Source organism: Astatotilapia calliptera, chromosome 4, assembly GCF_964374335.1.
Source record: "Astatotilapia calliptera chromosome 4, fAstCal68.1, whole genome shotgun sequence".
Taxonomy (NCBI): Eukaryota; Metazoa; Chordata; class Actinopteri; order Cichliformes; family Cichlidae; genus Astatotilapia; species Astatotilapia calliptera.
In genome coordinates, this window is record NC_137425.1 from 18102487 (window position 1) to 18122653 (window position 20167).

The 20167-nt window shown below is 43.1% G+C and overlaps 1 protein-coding gene across 12 annotated transcripts in view; it reads left to right on the forward strand.

Moving 5' to 3' along the window:
* Positions 1–20167, forward strand: part of tnrc6c1 (trinucleotide repeat containing adaptor 6C1) — a 46695-nt gene that overhangs the window by 11354 nt on the left and 15174 nt on the right. For 9 of the 12 annotated variants that reach the window (XM_026165169.2, XM_026165170.2, XM_026165168.2 and 6 more), the window contains exons 4-5: positions 6957–7313; positions 17007–19427. In XM_026165169.2, coding sequence (XP_026020954.1) covers positions 6957–7313; positions 17007–19427 — 2778 coding nt within the window. Of the gene's footprint in view, positions 1–6469; positions 6544–6956; positions 7314–17006; positions 19428–20167 lie in introns of all 12 variants that reach the window. The other 3 variants (XM_080300348.1, XM_026165173.2, XM_026165178.2) reach the window with 2 other exon arrangements.

A 20167-nucleotide genomic window follows, 5' to 3' on the forward strand; every position in this document is an offset into this window, starting at 1 on the left:
GAGGGGCCCCTTTGTAGGATATTTCTACTGGCTCATTTTTATGACACACACGCTCTCACTCTTACAGTCTCCTAATGTGACCTGCAAACACAAACAGCATATATATGCTCTGTGTCTGTGCAAATCCACCGTTACGCATATGGTTTTATATCACAGCTACTACAGACTCCTTTGCTTCAGCATCCTTGAAAGTGCTGTAATATTTGTTAACTAAACGTATCACATTTACCTCCAGATACAATAGGTTCAGTTAAAACAATCTAGTGTGATTGCCTGTTTGGACATTTGGGGTTGGAGTATAAGCTGTCAGATGACCAAACACAATAAAATATCTGGGCTGAGACTGCTTGAAAAGCTGGTCTGTCCACTTGTAGGCAAATTCTATGATTTTGAAAAATGAGAACCAAATGTGAGCATTTACAATGCCAGGTATTTTAGCATATCCACACCATTTCAGTATCTAATATCAGTCACAGAAATCACTATTTTTATACTTTCAAGAAGGCATCACATAGATATATAGAGAAAAGAGATATGAGAGAGAGATCTATATTTGTCTGTCTCTATATCTATCGCTCTATTTTACAGTATTTAAAGTCCTACTGTATGATTGATTAATTTTGCATAACCCCAGGAAACCAGCCTAAAACATACACGTGTAACATGTGTAGGATGTATCTACTGGCATGTGGCTTTTTTTTTTTTTTTTTTTTTAAACTAAAGATGCTCAAACAGCTTTAATGGTGTGGGGAAGCCATGAAGCATGGCAGCAACGCTGTGATGTGAGTATCACAGAGACCTTTATCACAGTGTGTGCTGGGCCGCACTCATGGTGTCAGCGACGCACCCTAAAAAGAAAAATAATAGAAGAGTCTATTAGTAATAAGCATTGTGCACATCCACCATCAACAAGCTACTCTAGAGTTCATTTCTAGGGGTTAATGAGCTATTGTGTGCCTATCCATGCTGTGCATTTTTGTCCCTATCAGAGACTGGGGACAACATGCATGCACATCAAGGCGCACATTTACATAGTGCAATAAAAGATAACATTATTACAAAGTAGTGTCGTGGCAGTAATTTCATAACAGATTAATTTGCCGTTTCACATTCGCTTAATTACGCCCAGCGCTTTGTGCTAGAGAGCCATAAATTGTGGTGCGATCAGGGGGGAAATTTATACCACTGCTTGTCTTATCCCGAGCAGCACAGCTTAAATGAATGCAGTACTGGTAATGATAAGCTGCACTTAAAGGAACAACACAAGTAACAGCTGTGTTCAGCTGTATTTACACCATAAATTGTGCATATGAGCCTGTTGTCATTGCATATTGTCACTTGAGCCATTATATTTATGACAACTGACAGATGGGCTTGGGTTTTGACATTACGGTACAATTTAATTAGCAACACTCAGATGTGAAAGGGTCTTTGATAAAACACTTGTGTGCTATATAATTCACACGTGATCTTTTTTGTGTATGTGTGTGTCTTTTCTTGAAATATACCCACACGCTGAGTTTAGCCTGTCAAAAAGTGGATGTGGACTGGTTGGTTAGTGAGCTGCAATCTGAAAGGAAGCTTTATTGGAGAAGTTGCAAAGGTCAAGTCTGTGGCAAACAAAAATGTCTAGAATGTGTTTGACAAATTAAGCATTTTCAGCCCCTGAATGTGGCGAAACAGATACTTGTAACATAAGTGCCAAGTGGCATTTCTTTGTTGCAGTTTCAGTTTGACGCTGTTATGTGAGACTGAACCATTTTTCGGGCTCAGCAGGGGCTGCCCAGGTCAGGAGGACAGGACGTTCCACTGTCTTTCACACTTCGGTTCCTGTAAATCATAACACGCTGGAATCTGGGCTGCCTGCAGCTGCTGGCACAAGAGCTGTTTTGTCTTCTGAGATCCCCCCTACTTCAACCTGTGGAGCTCTTCTGCAGGTGGAGAGTAGGTCTGGAGAGAAACACTTAAGAGCTGGAAGTGAATGTCGATCCTGAGATTATATATTCAGACCCATAGTTACCGTTTGATTAACGCTTTGACCATCACAACCTTGCGTTCTCTGCACTGTGCTGTCAGATATTAAATATTTTTTAAAAATCTTATTATTATATATATATATATATATATATATATATATATATATATATATATATATAATTTTTTTTTTTTTTTTTTTTTTTTTTTAAACAGCATTTTTCTCTGTGTGGAATGTAATGCAGTGACGGGTTTCCCTCTTAACTACAGTGTCGTATTTATTCACTTCTAATTAAACCCTTTAATCTTCTCTCTTGTGAGGCTCGCTGCTCACATTTTAAAGCCCACAGGAAAAATGAGACGGAGAGCCTCAAAGACATGCCGCCGTTCCTCCCTCACGATTCACTCTTTCTGCTACTTTTTTCTAGAAATAGGCAGCATGTGTGTTTTCTTCTATTTCAGTTCCGTTAAAGTGGTGTGCTGTGACAGTTTGGAGGCAAATGATGCAAAGGCATCAAACAGGATTTCACTCTTAGTCACAAGAAGGCCTGGCTGTTAGATTGAACACATGTAACATACTGGACAATAAGCAAACAGCAATCCTGTTTACAGCAGCGAGATTTTCTTTAGCTAGTTTATAAAGCTCCATTCATGGCCTAACTTGTGGGATTAAAGGCTCAGTTATAGAAGGCTTGCATTTCAGTATGTACTCTGTCCAAGAGCGAGACGAACCACTTCAATGAAGGAACAGAGCAGTGAGAATGATTATTAGCATGCTATTATTGTACATATAGGGGAGGAGAATACTGATAGTATTTAATATATACTTGTAAATATTGTACAGGCTGCACAGTACTGTTAATATATTAATTATGTTTTTGAAAATTGGTTTGCGACTCAGAGGAACATCATTTGAAAACATTCATTCATCACGTATTGTTGTTAGGACAGTTTTAAAACTAACTTACCTTGTGATGAGTACTTGCATTCGCTAGTCTTCAGTTCTTCTGCACATTGCTATCCAAGCACCTGCACAGAAGTATCCTTTGTCTGCAAGGTCACAGACCTTTTTTTTTTCCCTTCCACTCAGAGAGATTGCCAATGCTTTTCACTCTCTTTCTCCTCCACCTTCTTCCAACTCTTTTAATATATCCCCAGACAATCCTAACCAGGCAGCCCACAACCTCTAGCTCTTAAACAGCCAGGCAAGCATACTATCATTGTTTCTGAGGAAATTAAGACCCCTTTTAAAATAGAAAATGGGATGGCTTCCTCTGCATGAAGCACACACAGCCCCAAGGCCAAGGCTTGATGTGCATCTTTGATGAAGTGGGAATTCTCCTGTGCAGTGGCACAGCTGAGGACTCTGTTATTGCAAACAGGCTGTCAGCAGGAGTCGGTCTCGTCTCTTCTTACTCTATTTCACTGTTTCGCTGCTAAGTACTGCCTGAGATACAAGCACTGTACACCACACCTGCCAGAAACATTTATTAAGCCCTGCCTTGATCAGTCTCTGAATTTTAATTGAGAATAAAAGGATATTTTTACATTAAATCATCAGTTTATCAGGATAACTGAATTTGGAGGACTTGTGTCGCTCATGCAATCTGAAGAAACCAAAGCAGCACCGGCAAATGGTGATCCAGTTGTAAGCGGATTTGGACCCAAGTTGATTTCAGGCAGTGAGTCTCGAGCTAACAGAGGAGTGCACGAGGGGGTGGAGACTTTCTTACACACACTACACTCTTCATCACTTATCCTCGCTCCCTGCCTCCTTCCCTTCCTCCCGAATGTCGATTCTCTCGTTCGCTCGCTCTCCCTCCCTCCCTCCCCTGTCCCCTCCTTGTTTCTTCCCTCTGATTGGCTAAAAGGGCAGCCAGCTCTCCCCCCCTCTTCAGCTTCCAGAAGAATCTACGTCACATCATGGAGTCCCAACTGTGTAATGCTCATGTTCATAACTACGATTGCACATTGTGGCATAACCTACAACAGTCTTCAGTTTTTTTTAAGAGGAAATCACCTCTTAAACTCAGCGGGTAGAATTGGGCAGGAATTATCGTGTCCATCTGCCGCCTTTAATACAGTAATAATGACAAGAGGATAATGGTAGATCACTGGGAGTGAAGGAGAAAGGGAGAGGGGAGCACAGGAAGGTGGGGAGGGATAAAGAATGAAGAGGAAATGAAGCAGATGTAGAGAGATCTGATGAGAGGCGAGCTCCAACACTATAGCGTGTGTCGTCTCTCCCCCCCCCCCCCCCCCCCCGCCCTCCACCCGCAACATTGCTGAGCTGCAGGGAGAGGGAGATACTCGGACAGATTTGGGTGAAACTGGATCATACTATGACTGACACACACACACACACACACACACACACACACACACACACACACAAACAAACGTGCACAGAAAAATGTTGCCATTTGTGACGTGTGAGCGAACATGTCTGAGTATTTACAAGGCTGAGTGTGCTTCCACGACACCATCTCGCCCTCTCCCCTCTGTGTGGGCCTCAGCATTACATAACTCTTTGTTTTTGTGTGTGATGCCGGACTAGCCGCATGTGTGCAAGTTATTCACTGCTGCCTTGCACACACTCATTTTGTCAGCCAATCGCAAGGCCCCGCTCTTTATAATACAGTTAGGCTGCAGCACAAAGATTTTCTTTTTCTTCTGGCTGGTGGTTTTTAAAGACCCCCCTTCCCCCGCAGCAAGAGCTCAAATGCCATTGTGGCTCAGTGCACATTATGTCCAGTCAGCTGGTGTTTGGGGGTCTGCTCTTGTACAGTATGTGTAGCTCTTAAGCACTTTTTTCTTTTTTTTTTCTTTTTTTTTTTTGGCATCCTGTTTGCATTCTAGTTTACCAGCTTATTTTATTATGTAATAAAATGTGCTGAGGAGATTATCCAGTGCGCTTTGTGTCTCATGATCAATCTCATTCTGGAGCAGCTCCGTGACCCCAAGCTGACCAACATGTTTGATTTGGTGGTGGCTTCCGACCGCCTATTTCCAAATTCAGCGACTGTAAATTAGCATCCTGGGGGTGTTTTGGACTTCACGGCTCTGATGTTTGACAAGTGGATCTTGTCGGTTATAGCAGCCGTGTTTTTTATAGCAACAACTCTTATTTCAGTGTATACATTTTAGAGAGGTGTGATTAGGTAGTGATGAACAAACAAGGGATGCATCACCCATTATTAAGCTTTACACCTTCACTTACCCCAAAAGTACTAAAACCTGCATGTGGTAAAAACACAGTTTTGGTCACTGTAGATAATTTCTCCCTTTATAAAATCTATAATGGGAATAAATATTTTAACTAATTTGTGTTTTGTGAACGCTTAAAGATGAGAGCAAATCGCCTCTTTGACAGGCGTGACGATATCTGGAGCTGTAGTTGATTGTAGTCTTAGACCCTTTACCAGTAGTTCAAGTCACTTCTTGACCATGTTTGCAGTGCTGGGGGTTTTTGCAGCATTTTAATCAAATGATTTCACGGGTAACACGACTCTCTATAAGATGCAACCAATCCAGTGAGTTTGCACTCCAGTTTTGTGAAATTCTGGTAATTTGTTAGTCTGTTACTTCTCACTAATTGGCGAGCATCATATATGCGTTGCACCCATCCAGCATATGGATTAAGCTTGCTAGCCTTAACTTGGCCCTTCACTCTTCTGTCTCTTGGAAATGAAGATTGTGACAGCGTAAAACTAAACTGGAGGCTTCACAGTGGTTGCATTTTTTTTTTTTTAAATACATAGTAGATGCTCTCACGAATCCCCAATAAAACGTCTCAAGTACACATTAGCCTGGTAGCTGCATGCAACAGTTGACACCAAGATTGTAGATATGATGATGCATTTTTAAGCTGCAGAGAGGCTAGATATTTTCCTCTGGGGAGTAAGAGAGTGACTATTGGAGTTTAATTTTCTTTTGTAACACACCAGTTTTATAGTGATGATATACCAATGTTTTGTTCCCAACTTCTAATGTCCCTCAATTGGAAAAAAAATAAAAATACGAATGCATGAATAAATGTTATTGGAGGTTTTTTAAATTATGTGCAGTTCTTAGGCTTCGCTGCTCATGTGAAACCCTGCAGGGCTTCGACCATGAGAAATGGCTGGTCAGAGCAGAGAGAGCCTCGCACTCTGTTGCTAAGGGTAACTAAAGCTAGTTGGATAAGAGCACTTTGCTTCAGCAGCCGTGCAAGCAGTTAATAACTAACGGCTTTTGTAGAGCGCTGAGAGGTGATCATTTCAGGGGCCATAACCTGCCACAAACCATGAACAGCTTATGTTGATGGTGCTCAGCGCTCTTTACAGCACCGTCCTGATGGAGACAATAGCCCACAATAATGTAGCAGGCAGGTCTAAGTCCATTTTCTGGTACTTGACCTCTTCAACACATATAATCTGTGAACCGGCACCATGACAGGCTGTGAGGGAGTTGGGTGTCTTGGCCATCTCTAAAGTCATCATTTTTTCTTTTATAGTGCCACCCCGAGGTTATTACAGTCCTGTGGTTCTCCAAAGAACAACCATCTGTTTGGACTGACCACTGCCTTGAGTAAATCTTGTGCATTTATAGATTTCTGCTCCTTTAGCCTTTCTGAATTTAACTTCATAGAAATCTTCCAAAAGTATCCAGGGCTTTGAAAAGAGTCAGTGAAGGAAATGCTTAACCACAGTAGCTTTACAGAAAACATTTAAAATGAATTACTGACAGTAATTTATAGAGGAAGAGGGCAGTATTCAGCAGTTCCTTTTAGTTTTCTTTAAATGTGTTATGTGTCAGATATAAGTCATATAAACGGTCTCTAGCGAGTGATTTTATTTATTTATTTGGAATATGGACCAGTCCATTTGCAACTAATCATATAGTATTTTAGTACTAGTGTGTGCTCAACAGCTCTGCTTTACCCTTCCTCATCCCTGCATTTCTGTTTTCTTGTTGTTACTTATCCCCACCCATTTCATCAGTGCCAGACTCTACCAAGCTCAACCCCAGCCCTCCTCTTCCCCCCGTCAACCCCAGTGCCATCCCATCTGTACCCCCAAGCAGTGGAAATGGCAAGCGCATCCCCTCCGGAGGTCAGCCGCAGACAGCACAGCAGTCCCAGACTCCGCTCCAGCAGCGCTACCCGCCCAGAGAGGTGCCCCCACGCTTTCGTCAGCAGGAGCACAAGCAGCTGTTAAAGCGGGGCCAGCCTCTTCCCTTGGGGACGCTGCCTCTCATCACCACGGGACGTCCCACCACTAGTGAACCTGCAGCAGCAACAGTAGCCATACACGCCTCTCTTTCCTGCTCCTCTTCCACTGCAGCCAGCTTGCCCACAGGTCTGTTGGTTTGAATAAGTACATTTAATGTTTTCTAAAAAAAATCTTGTGATGTTTAATAAATCGTAAGAGGTTATTTGGAATTACTTGTTTTACTGATGATATATTCAGCTTATCCACATGAAGTGGATATAAATTGAGAATGAGGAGTGAAATTCAGTGGAGTTACATTATGTTATACATATAGATGATGCACTTCCTATAATATTGTTTGACCTGCTTGTGATGGGATAAAAATGATACGCTGCTTTTATAATGTGTTGTGGGAGCAGCAATGCTTCTTCGTTTTAGCACATTGCTAGGTGGTTGCCAGGTAACCTGATGGCATCATAACATGTCATATATAATACATGTTTTGTGGATACAAATTAGATATCGTGAAATAAAATTGGATGATGCTTTTTATAGGTGCACAAATGTTAAAAACAGTTGATTTTAGCCCTGTTGCTAGGTTGTTGCTTGGCAACATGACATGGTCACAAGACTTGATATAGTTAAAAACCTTCAGGGACCTAAAATGTACCTGTGTGTCCCCTCATCCTGGTCTTGTAAGAGGAGTAAATGGACAAGGAAACAAACACACATACAGATTGTGTATTATAGTAAGATGCTACACATTTTAATCAGGCTTCTGCATGGACAACACTTTCTTGCTCTCACTGTCTGCATCACTAAAATTTAATCAAACAAGACAAAATAAAGTTGACGTTACTTAATACAATTAGAGAGTGCAGGTACTCATTGCTGCAGGATGTAAACTCTTGGTTCAGTCTGTACTCGAGCAAATTTGAGTGTATCCCATCAGTCACTGTCAAGTCTGCAGTTTTAGTTGCAACATGTAGAACACTACTCCAATAATAACTTTGGCTGGCTACAGCTACTTAGTCAAAAAGTATGTCATGCCACAACAACAACAGTGTTGGTTCTTCAAAGATCTCTACTAATATCTGTTTGACTTATCTCAGCTGTGCCAAAGAGTTCTGGCATTCTTAAAAAGCAATGGCTGTATCCACTCCTGTTTTTGTAAGGCACTGTGCTGGTAATCATGCAGTTTACCTGCAAGGCTGTGCAAATGCACAGGTGCCGCTGGCTATTGTTTATTTTCATTCAGCCTGTCTGGGAATTAGGGATGTGGATGTAGGAATACTGGGGTAAAGGATGGCAAGTAAACACAGCTGGCTATCTTTGTGTGTCTGTGTACTCTCCTTCCTGTGGTTTTATGTTTGGCAGTAAATCAGGTTCTTATGTGTTTTTAAGTGGCGGCAGGGAACGGTTATTTCCTAAAAAGGTGCTCTTTGGTGACACTTTAGGGGCACTGGACACTTTTCAATGCCTGAGTAGCAGCACAAACTTTCTCATAAATGTGTCGTCTGCTGTTTGAGTGCAGCCTTATCTCCATGGTGATAAGATGTTTATCCTGTCCACGTCTCTGTCTCCGCCTCCACCTCCACCACCTCCTCCATTATCATCTTCCTCCTACTCTTTCTTGAGCTTTCCTGACCATCCCTTCAGTATTTCCTGCTTTTGTAGGCGGAGCAACACTGCACTAGCTAGCAAGCTAGCTGGCTGCCTCAGTGGGCCTGACCTGGCATAGATAGAAAGACCGAGTGAGAAGGAATAAAAGAAAGAAGGAGAGAACTAGCATGGCAGACATCCAGTTCTGTGGGCTGAAGTGACTCATGGCTTACGGTAAAAGCTGCTGTTTCTCCCCGCCCCTCTCTGGCAGGCTGGTTCGGCTCTGCTTTTGCTCTCTCTGCGTCTTTAAACGGACTGATTACATTATGACAGACAGACAGAACGACCTCACAACACTAAAGGCAGCTCAAATGGACAGTTTTGCACAAGCATGACTCTGCGCCATCTCCCCTTGTGATTCGTCATATGTCTCTTTAGTTAACTTCAGTCGAGTTTCACTGAGTTCCCTTTTGCTCTTCTAGTTTTATCATGTTTCCATCTCATTTTACACTGTATTTCATTACCTGCCCACATGAGGCCTTTTGACGAGCAGTAAAGGTAATTCTGTGTGCACCACTGTGTATACATGCGAATGTATGTTAACGTAAACAGTCATAACTTGAATGTCCCTGCTCAACTTGACTCATAACAGTAAACAGCTGGTGTGTTTAATAGTCCAGGCTCAGGGCAAGAGTTAAGATTGTATGTCATAAAGATTATTAGCTATTCTCTGGATTAAACGGCTGTCTCTATCAGGGATATGTGAGGATATTACATAGGGAAATCCTGGCCTCCCTTTGACTTGACTTGTTTAGGTGAACTGTTATGACTGCATGGTTGAAAGTGCTAAAATTTATAGCTACCCCCTTTTTGTATTTGTGTAATGCTCTGTGGGAAAAGCCCTTAAAACATGATCAGGTTTTTTATGCCCATAAGCTGCATTAAGACAAAAATGGCATAACATTGTGGTATGAGCCGTCTTTGTCAAGTGAAAGGACAGTGCAGCTAATGTGCTAATGGCTTGTCTGGTGGAGCAGAGAGAGAGTGAGTACATGCTTGCTAGACTTGATGTGCTCTTTAAGTCTGCTGATGATGCTGTAAAAGAGCCTTGGGAATCCCCTCAAAGAGGACTGGGACATCTTGTGATGTGATTAAACATCAGCTCTCGCTGATTTTTTTTAAAAACTTTATTTTCTTCTATCTTGTCTTTCTTACACTGTGTCCCTGCTCTTCTGACTTTGTCTGGTGTGCTGGTTGTTCTTTTCCTCAACCTCTGCCACGCCAAAACACATGCTCACACATACTGTAAGTAAAGAATGTAAAGTATCCGTGATTAGTCAGGCTCCACATACTATATTATATGTGTAACTGTGAGTCTTCCCATTATTATCACTCTCTCCCTGATGTTGCTGTTTTGTTTTTTTTGCTTTGCAACAATTCATATCCCGAGGCCCTTTCATGTAGAGAAGGCATGACACCGAGCTATTTTAAGACTGGCATGTTGAAGAAAGACCTTGACCTGGTTTATCCTTTAGAGAGGGAGGAGAAAGATGATACTGACAGCCAAACATGATGGCCAGATGTCTTTGCTGTGTACTTTTTAAAAGGCACAGATTGTCCTTCTGCCATTCTTTTCCCCTTGAGATAATGTTGAGATTATCGGCAAAGCAGTTGCAAAGAAAGCATCCATTAAATCAGGTTTTGCATATGTATATACGCACAGCTCCTGTCCTTATCTCACCCTTGTTTGTCAGAGAATTTAGCAAGCTATCTGTGCCACTTTGGCTTTGTTGCTACTGCTGCGCTGCAAATATCTATTGAGGAGTGTTATATTTGCCTTCAACAAATCTGCTGGTTATGCCTGTGGTTGATGACAGCTGGCATTGTGTCCTGTTCCACTTTGCCTTGTCAGGATATCCGGGTCACTGTTGCCATACAGTTTAACCCTGCCTCAACTCTAACTCTTAAATCTGTAACACTAAAACTTGCCATTATTGCAGAATATCCCAAACACAGCATGCAGTGACTAAATAGCTTTGTCTTGCATCTTGTTGTGGTGTGGGTGTGCAAAAGGGCCATTTTCTGCGTGCTATCAACTGGAATTGTAATGCTTATAACAAAAATGTGTCACATTAGTGGCTACCAACCCTATTAATAGCGTTTTTGATTAACCATCATCTCTAGCTGATATGTAATTTTTAAAAAATCATTACAATTCCTCTAACAATTTGTGCAAAACTGCAAACACATTTACACATTTTTCTGTCTCATGGGGAAAAAAACCCCCATCAAATCAGCTCATGTGAGCTGAGCTGAAAAGTGCCTAAAAGGATTTGTAGAGCGAAGATGCTCCATAATATCAGCAATGAAATGTTGGATACAACTTGCCCCAGTTAAGGTCAGTAAGTGGGTTGCATTGTAATAAAAATTAAACTAGTTAATTCAACTTCCCAACAGTTTCTACATCACAAATTCGCCGAATTTTTGAGTCCCTCTTGTGTTATTTTTGTTGCTTTGTGCAGAAGTAGAACAGGAAATATCAAAGTAGGAAAGACAATTTTTTTTTTTTTTTAGTTGTCTTGTTTTGTAGTACTGAGACTTCAAAATAGTATAGCATGACGCAGAACAATTGTTTTTGCAATGTTTCTGCATCAAACCCATTCTATCAATAAGTTTGATAAAACGAACCCCTGCTGCCGCTGCTGTAATGTTTTGCACTGATTACAATGCATCAAATCAAACGCAGTGTGGCGTTTGAGACCATCATAGGCAGAGGTAGCAGATTCCTGGGAGGTGCACGTTTGTGTGTTTATCAGAGAGTTCATTCATCTGGCTGGCAGCATGCATTGTCAGCTCTGTACCATCCAGTCTCTGTGCCCCTCAGGGACTTCATTAAGCCAGGATCAGTACAGCTGAGGCCCACATAGCCCTCCTAGATTATTTCCTCCTCCTATCTCTCAACATCCATCTTTGTCCTTCATTTTCTGACTTCTTTCTTTTATGTTTTCGTTCCTCTGGATCCCTCCCTTGTTCTACCCTCATCTCCATTTCCTCCACAAGTACACCCTCTGAGAATACATTGGCCGTGAAAGTATTCAGATTTCTATTACCAAACATCCGTCAAGTTCATAGGAGTACTTTACAGAAAATAGAAGGCATAGTTGAGCAAATTGTGCATGCCGTACATTTCTTGGGAAGGTGAAAAGGGAAACGTTAAAGCATTGTTTGCACAAAGAAGGCCACTTCAGCAAGGAAACTCGAGCTTCCCTCGCCTCTAGTCAGGTGTGTTGTACAAATGTTAAAGTGAAGGACAGAGAACAGAAGGCACACAGGCAGTCCAGTACCAGATCAGACCGCATCATTTTACAATCAAGAAAAATGAGCATTCAGCAAAATGACCCAAAGTGTGTTAACCGCTTTTTGAAAGAGAATTTTTAAAGCAAACAATCCTCCACCAGCTTTTGACCTGAATCACACAGACCACCTAGCTTTCCAAGCTAAAGGATCACAAACTAAATACTTGAACATTTCAAATTTTAGTGATCCCACCACTGGATATCCGAATGCTTTAGCTTTCTTTTAAACTGTAGCTTTTGCTTTTACAGTTTGCTGCACGATAAAGTAATAGATATACAACGAAGCATCCGAGTTGTTGTCAGGAAGCTGTTTGTTTTTTCCTCTACTTGGATGCACCATCTGTACTTTGTGTAAGTTAGCACACAAAGCGAGCGAGTGGCCATGACCTCACCGTGCATTAGGACCTCACAGCCGAGAGGCACAGGGGGCTGAACTTCAGCCATAAAGGGACTCTGTTCTCCACTAAACATTGACTTATTGTCTTGTTGTGTGGGTGCTGGGATCATTTGTAAACAATAGCAGCCTTGATCTAGGGAGCTGCTGCTCCCTGCTCTTCCTATCCTCTTCCCTCTCTGCCTTCTATCTCATGGGTATCTTCCTCTGTTGTCTCTGTGTGCGTCACTCCAGCACCATGTTTTGAACCAGACTAAATCACACACAAATTAGCAGATCCCTTCAACCTTGCTTATTTCATGTGTCCAGAAACCATCTCCCCAAAGTGACAGCTCTGTTTTTGATTACTGCATTTCCGACTTGCAGCCATAAATTTTGACAAAAATCGACATTTGTCATCCTGTGCATTCTTATCCTGTGTCTGTTCATGTGTGAGGAAAATTGCCATTCCAGCTCTGAAGGGCTTCTCTCGCTCTCTTTCGCCTGCTGCCGCTATTCAAGAGGTTTTCCGTCGTGGGCGGCAGCACTAATTGCAGACGGAGCTAAATGTTTAGTGACAGTTTTGAAAGGTTGAAAGATGTGAGGGCATGGGCGGGAGAGAAGAGCCCTGCTTTTTTGTTTTACATCATGGCTTGAGAGTGAATAATAAAAGTCTCCCCTCTGTTTCTCTCACTCTCATCCCCTCCCCCTCCCCGCTGAGTCGGCTGCGTCTCGGTGCTTTTCCAGAGAGGGAGAATATCCTCCATCAGGATAGGAATAGAGCGCGATATAAATAAAGCCGGAGAGAAGCAATAGATAGGAGAGGAAAGACCCAGTCAGAGCAGGGTTAGTGGGAGGGGCCGAGCAAGAGGGGTGAGGAAGGAAGGGAGGTGGTGGAGGAGGATGGGGGGGGGGGGTTGTCTCATGCCGTGCAAGAGCTGTGCAACTTCTTGGCAGCATTTCAGATATGAGCCTCAGAAGCTTGGCGAGCCGAGCAGACATATTGAGACAAGGATGGTCGCTGCGTTGCACACAACCTAGCTCTTTACAGGATGGTCGGGAGGCACCTCTCCACAGGTATTTCATTACTGTGTTGCACACTCTTCTACTTTCTTCTTGCTCTCTGTTTTTCCTCCCATCCCTGTGTTGTTTCGGCTGATTGCGTTTGCGCACTTTTAAATATTAAAGCGACAGTACACTGTCGAGCATGCAGTGTCGTGTTACGATGTTCTGTGTGTGTTATTGTGAGGAAAGCATGTGTGCTGTTGAAGCAGGAGCACTGGTTATCCAGACAGGAGATCAGAGCCTTTTTGGCTCTAGTTCAGGACTGAGAAAATGGCGGCCCTGCACTTCTCAGTCGAGTGACGCTACAGAACGACGGCGCTGTGTGTGTCAGAAATACATTGCCCTCTTTTTCTTTCTTTCTTTTTTTTTTTTTTCTCCCCCTTGCTCTCTTCTGCACCCTCTCTCCCTTGTCTGTAGTTGCAAGCATTAAAGTAAGCTTGAAAACATCTTGGTGCACGCATCCTATCACTTCCCTCCTGTTGTTGTGACAGTCGCCGTATTTGCATACAAACTATGCACGCATGTGAGGGCGCATGTAAACAACAGAGGCTTCAGTTTGAGATGTAGCAGAAATGAGCCAGTGAGGTGGCGCAAGGTTGATGATTGGAGTAGAGTTTATTGTTTCAGTGCTGAAAATCGCAGCCGGATTGCTTGATCCATTCTACTCGCTCTCGGAGAAATAAGATGAAGCATTTTTGCATGCAGTTGTATGGGTAGATGGATGTTTTCTGAGGTGTAGAGGTCGTAAGTAAAAGATGTTGTCATTGATTGCATTCTGCAACATGGTTCCCAAGTATGGAATTCCTTTTTTGACTTTTTGGTATAAGGATGCTCCAATCCAGCTTTTTCCAGTTCCTATACTACACCATTACAATGGCTTTGGGTAACTGCCAATACTGAGTACAGGCCCTGTGACAACTTTGAGCTGTAATCCACAGTCTGATGGAAAGAATAATGTAAGATAACATCATTTAGCCTAATTGTTGCTTTATGAACTTTGTAAATTAAGATGCTGGAGTTTAATATATATATATGTACTAAATTGGTATTTATTAGTGAAATAACTTGGGACACAGAAATGAATTAAAAAATTTAATAGATAATAATTATTTGCACTAGGGTTATTTAAGTTGAGTGTGAGGATCACTACTGTTTACTGTTTTCCTTTACAATAACGCTAGCTTCTAATATAGCCCTGCTCACAACAGGAATGTGTTGAGTCACACACTTGTATCTCAGCTGGAGTAGAGCTCAAAAGAAACAGGAAATCTGAAATAACTGAGTTGACTTGTGTTACCATGAGTGAAACGAAGGCTTTAAAACAGGTGTTAAACCAAACACAAGAGACGCTGATGGGGAAGCATTTTTGTTTATTTAGCACCTTTGAATATAAATGTCACAACAAAAATGAACATTAAAAAACAAAAACTTGCCCAAAAGCATGTTTTATTTAAAATTAACTCTGGAGTTAATGGGGAGCCAGTGCAGCTGAATTGATAGCTCCCTCATATTGTGTTATGCTGCCTTCCAGTTGTAGAATTTTTCCACTCAGAAAGTTGGAGAAGCCCCGCCAACCCCGACTTCATAATCCAAGATGGTGGCAGTGCACGTCAACAGTAGTAAAACTGGGAATCTGTGCTATAAATGTTGTGTATTTGTGACTCGCTAAGCAAGCTGTACACAGAAAAACGACCAAGGTATTGTGTGTTATTGCTGGCGATGGATGAATGGTTCGACCTTGCTAAAGACCAAAATAAATCCTGCTATTTCTTGCTTTTACTACTGCTACCACAGCAGTGGCATCACTCCCAGCTTCAACTTCAGAGGTAAAATGAGCGCAGCATTAATTCAGCCTGTGCTCTGTGTGCTGACAACTGTTGTAGTAAACAGAGAGGCCCCAACAATAAAGGAATATCACATATCAGATCTGTGCGTCACTAGTTGGAAAGGTGCAGTATCTATCTGTTATGACTTCTGTTTGCAGTGTGTGTTAAATTATTTCAGCAAAAATATTTTACATGCAAATGTTTTTAATTTGATTTATTTTTAACCTTGTTTGTTATAAATAACCTTAGAAACTGAAAACTTTATTATTGATGCTTGAGCTGTATACATGCACAGTAAAATAAAGAGCAAAGCTGTCAAAAAATTAAGACTATGTTATTTTTACCTGAAGGTATTACAAAAATAAATACATTTCAGTGCATTTGAAATACATGCAGAATTTGGTTTGTTATTGATTTGCTGATATGGGTCAGTCATTCACTAAAAAAGACATTCCCTAGATAGCAGCATATGTTGCTCTAAAGCCTGTGCACATATATCTGTCAGGATTAATGGTGCACAGGTGGAGACTTGCCATGTCCACTAAAGCACCTCTGCATCACGGTTCCTGGCTTTTGAATTGTGTGTTGATTGCAAGCTGGAATGTCCCTGTCCTCTTCCGTCTGGAGCATTCCACTTCCATTATTTCTCCCAGAAATTGCTCATTTTGATTGGTCAGACCACAGAACATTGTTCCACTTCTCCTCAGTCAATCTTAAATTACCTGAGGCCCATAGAATGAGGCAGTTTTTTTTTTTTTTTTTTTTTTTTAAATGGTAGCGTAGTTTTAACTTGCATTCATGAATGCAGTGATAATGTTGACAAGTATTCCTGAGCCTGAATCTTTTTATGACCTACAATACATAATAATAATCACAATGATGATAATAATAGTTATTATTATTATTATTATACGTAGAGCAGTTTGTTTGTTTTTTTTATGATAAAATATAAAATACTTCCTCTTGCAGTCTGTATGAACTTCTTCCCATCAGCCTCTCTGGAAACTTTTTTATCTAATCATGTTACCAATTAGCTTAAAAGGTTCCAAGATAGTATTCTAGCTTTGTACCACGTTTCCAATCTTTCTGTTGTTCCTTTCTTTAAATACTCATAACTTTTCAATCATTTTCAATTAGAAAAGCAATGTTATCACTGCCATTTTTTTAAAGAATTGCACTAAACTAATTGAACATTTGAGGGAAAGACGAGAGAAAAATATAATATCATGTTTTACTACAAATTCTTTAAACGTACTGAATGCACGGCACCTTATTTTGATAAATGACATATTTTAAAGTGTTTGTTCCTTTAGAAATGTGTAGTATACAAATAAAGTACATAATTTTTATTCATTTACTAATTAAAGCCCCCTCTGTTATCATATTAGTAATTTTTCCTTTTATTTATTTATTTTTATGTGGGTGGTATGTATTTTCATTTATAAAGCATGGTGAAGACACATTGCATGTTGCCATGGTATTTCAATCTTACTAAGCAAATGTGGGTGTGATGACGTATGCAACTTAGTCTCTCTGCTGTCATCCTGTTGCTCCTGCTTATGGCTCATGATTTTTTTTGTGTGTGTGTCTATTTTCCTTGTGTGTGTCTTTCACACAGAACTGCCCCCACAGAGTGGCCAGGGAGCCCAGTATGATAATCCCCTCTGGGGGCACCTGCCAGCCAACAGAAGTGCTACGAGTGCTGCATCTTCCACCAATCTCAGTGGCTGGGATCAACTAATTATCGACCAGAAGGACACAGAGGCTTGGCCTTCTATTACACTCAGCCAGAGCCAGGTCCCTCCAGGAGGATGCCCTTTGGACACTGACTCTGGTCACCTGACCAGCAGCAGCAGAAGCAGTAGTACTAGCAGTAGTTGTAGTACAGTGAGTATGGCCACGGGAGCAAATAGCCAAACAGGCCACTTCCCTGCCAACCACCTCAGCAGCAAAGCCAACAGTGGGCCCAGCCCTGCCAATCATACTGGAACCAGCATGCTCTCTGGCCAGGTTGCAGCCAGTCGCAGCTGGGGCCCTGGGGCTGTATCTTCCCATTGCCCCCCTCAGTCCTCAATGGGGAGTGAAACGAAGAGTGACAGCCCAGGAGGAGGAGGCAGTACTAGGAGCTGGGGTCCTTCATCATCCTCCAGCACCAACTTTAACTTGAACCTAAACCCTAATGCCAACCCGTCTGCCTGGCCCATGTTGGGGCATGACGGAAGTGGCACAGGGGGAGGCAGCTCAGGGGGAGCCAACACCATTTCACCTCCTCACTCTACACCCAACCTCTGCAATCCACCTGGCCCCCCACCAGCCCAGACCAGCACCTGTACCGGAGCCAACACTAACAGCAACTCCTCGGGGATTGGCAATGCCTGGATTACCATGATGGCTTCTGATGCAGAGCCACACCCCTCCCCGTCCACGAATGTGTCTTTCAGTTCAGAACCTCAGAACCTTAAAACTGATGGACCAAATCACACTAATAAGCAGGAACCCCCCAGCCCCATCCGCAGTTTGCCTGGCTGGGGAAGTGCACCTGTAGGCTTGGGTTCCATGACCCAGCCACCGCCAGGAGGCTCACAGGTCAATGGTGAAGATGGTAATTCAGTATGGGGTAACAGTGGCAACTCAAAGGCAAGTTCATCTAAGGAGGCACCTGGCTGGGGCCATGAAGGAGATGGAACAGGGAACTCTGGAGGCTGGGGTGAACACCCTGAAGAGACCCAGGGAGGATGGGATACACCCAGCTCTCCCGCACAGGACTCTCAGTCCATCTCATGGAGCAGGGCTGTAAGCACAGCTGCGGCTAGTGAAGGAAGCAGTGACAGCATGGAAGGCCATCCCCAGCAAAAAGACCGGTCATCCAGAGAAAAATCAGCTCCTTTGATGCCTGCCCAGGATCTGGACCCCAGGGTGCTGTGCAACAGTGGCTGGGGACAGACTCCCGTTCGCCAGCACACTTCCTGGGACATGGACGATACCAAACGTAAGAGTGATGTAGCCACTGGATCATGGGGCTCTGGCTCAACCACTCCAGTCGATGCCCAGGGGCCCTCCAACACTAACACAGGCCCTAGCCAGATGACTGACTCTGGGAGCAAAAATGATGCGCCTGGTTCTCAGGGCACTTCTAGTTGGGGTGGTAACATAGCAGCTACCAACCAGCCAAGCTCTGGTTGGGGAGAGCCACCCAGCAACATCAAGCCCCCAGGTGGCCCTGGTGGTTGGGGAAACCCTCCACCAGGAGGTCCAAGCACCAGTATACCCAAAAATGGTGGTCAGTCCTGGGGAGAGAAGCCAAGTGGGTGGGAAGATTCTCACATCAAGTCAGGATCCCAGAACTGGGGAGAACAGCCCAAAGCATCTCACACTTGGGCTAGCAGTGGAGTGAGCAATAACACAGCAGAGTGGGGGGACTCAGAAGAGAGTAAAAAGAGTCCCACTACTGCTTGGGAAGGAGAACCACGAGGCTGGGGAATGTCTTCTCAAGGACCTGGAGGTAATGGTGGCTGGGGAGAGTCACTTCCTCAGCGACCCAGTGGTCCCTCTCAAGGCTGGGGGGGCAAGCCTCAAGATGGGCCTAGTGGTAACAATGGAGGAGGGAGCATGGGGTCCTGGGGGGGATCGGGCTCAGTGAAACAAGGTCCAGGTAGGGGTGGAAATAAGCAGGAATCCTCAACAACTGAGCCTACAGGCTGGGAAGAGCCTTCCCCTCCTTCCATCCGACGCAAGATGGAGATCGATGACGGGACCTCTGCTTGGGGCGATCCCGGTACCTACAACAAGGCAGTCAATCTGTGGGACAGGAACAATTCAGGATCGTCCCAAGCTAAAGTTACTACTGGAGGCAATAATCCCCCCAGCACCAACAACAACCATCCCCACCCTCTCAATCACCCTTACCACGGGCCACCTGCACCCCTACAGAGCCACAGCCAAAACAGCCAGAACTCAGGCCCCACCAGTGGGCCTTTGGATCCTACTGTGCAACACCAGCCTGGAGCATCTCACAGCAGAGGTCCCCTGATGGCTCAAGGTAAGGTGATATAAACTATATATTATGCAGACTGTAACATGACTTGCTCAGATTTCCCTGTTTATGAATGCTAACAATGTATAGTTAATATACACAGTCAGCATTCAAATTTTGATTTCAATGAGTTTAATCTAGTTAATGGTAAACTATAATGCCTGCCTGGGTTTCCTAGTTTCTTCATCCTTGTTCACTGTTCAAAGCAAAAGGTGCTAAAAAGCTTGTTTGGTGGTTGGCTTTGTCCACTGCTAAGCTCCAAGCTGTTGATCCACTTAAAGGTAATATCTTAACCTAGTTTACTCTCTTTGGATTTGCCTCTAATCAACTATCTAAATCAGGTGGGTAGGGCCAGGCCTGTCCCTCAGTGACGCCCTCACACTTCACAACTCTCGGCTCGACTATGGGGGCAACCCTGGCAACCTCACATGGCAGAGGAAACACAAGAATGCTGTTTACAAAGGGCCTCGTGAAAATATTGATTCACCACAAACTGTTTGAGGTGGATAGGAAGTGTGTAATTCTATAGGAGCCACCATCTGTCAGTAGTTGAAGTGAGGAACAGGAGGAGGAGGAGCAAGACACTATGCACTGGGCAGAAGCCTCCTGCTGGCCCTCATTTGACTCTTCATGTTGAACCCTTTGGATCAATCCTGACAGCAGGCTGTTCACTGGCTGTTTAATATAGAGTTTTAGTGACTTACGATGGATAGAAACAAACTCTTCAGATGAGATTATATCTTGTT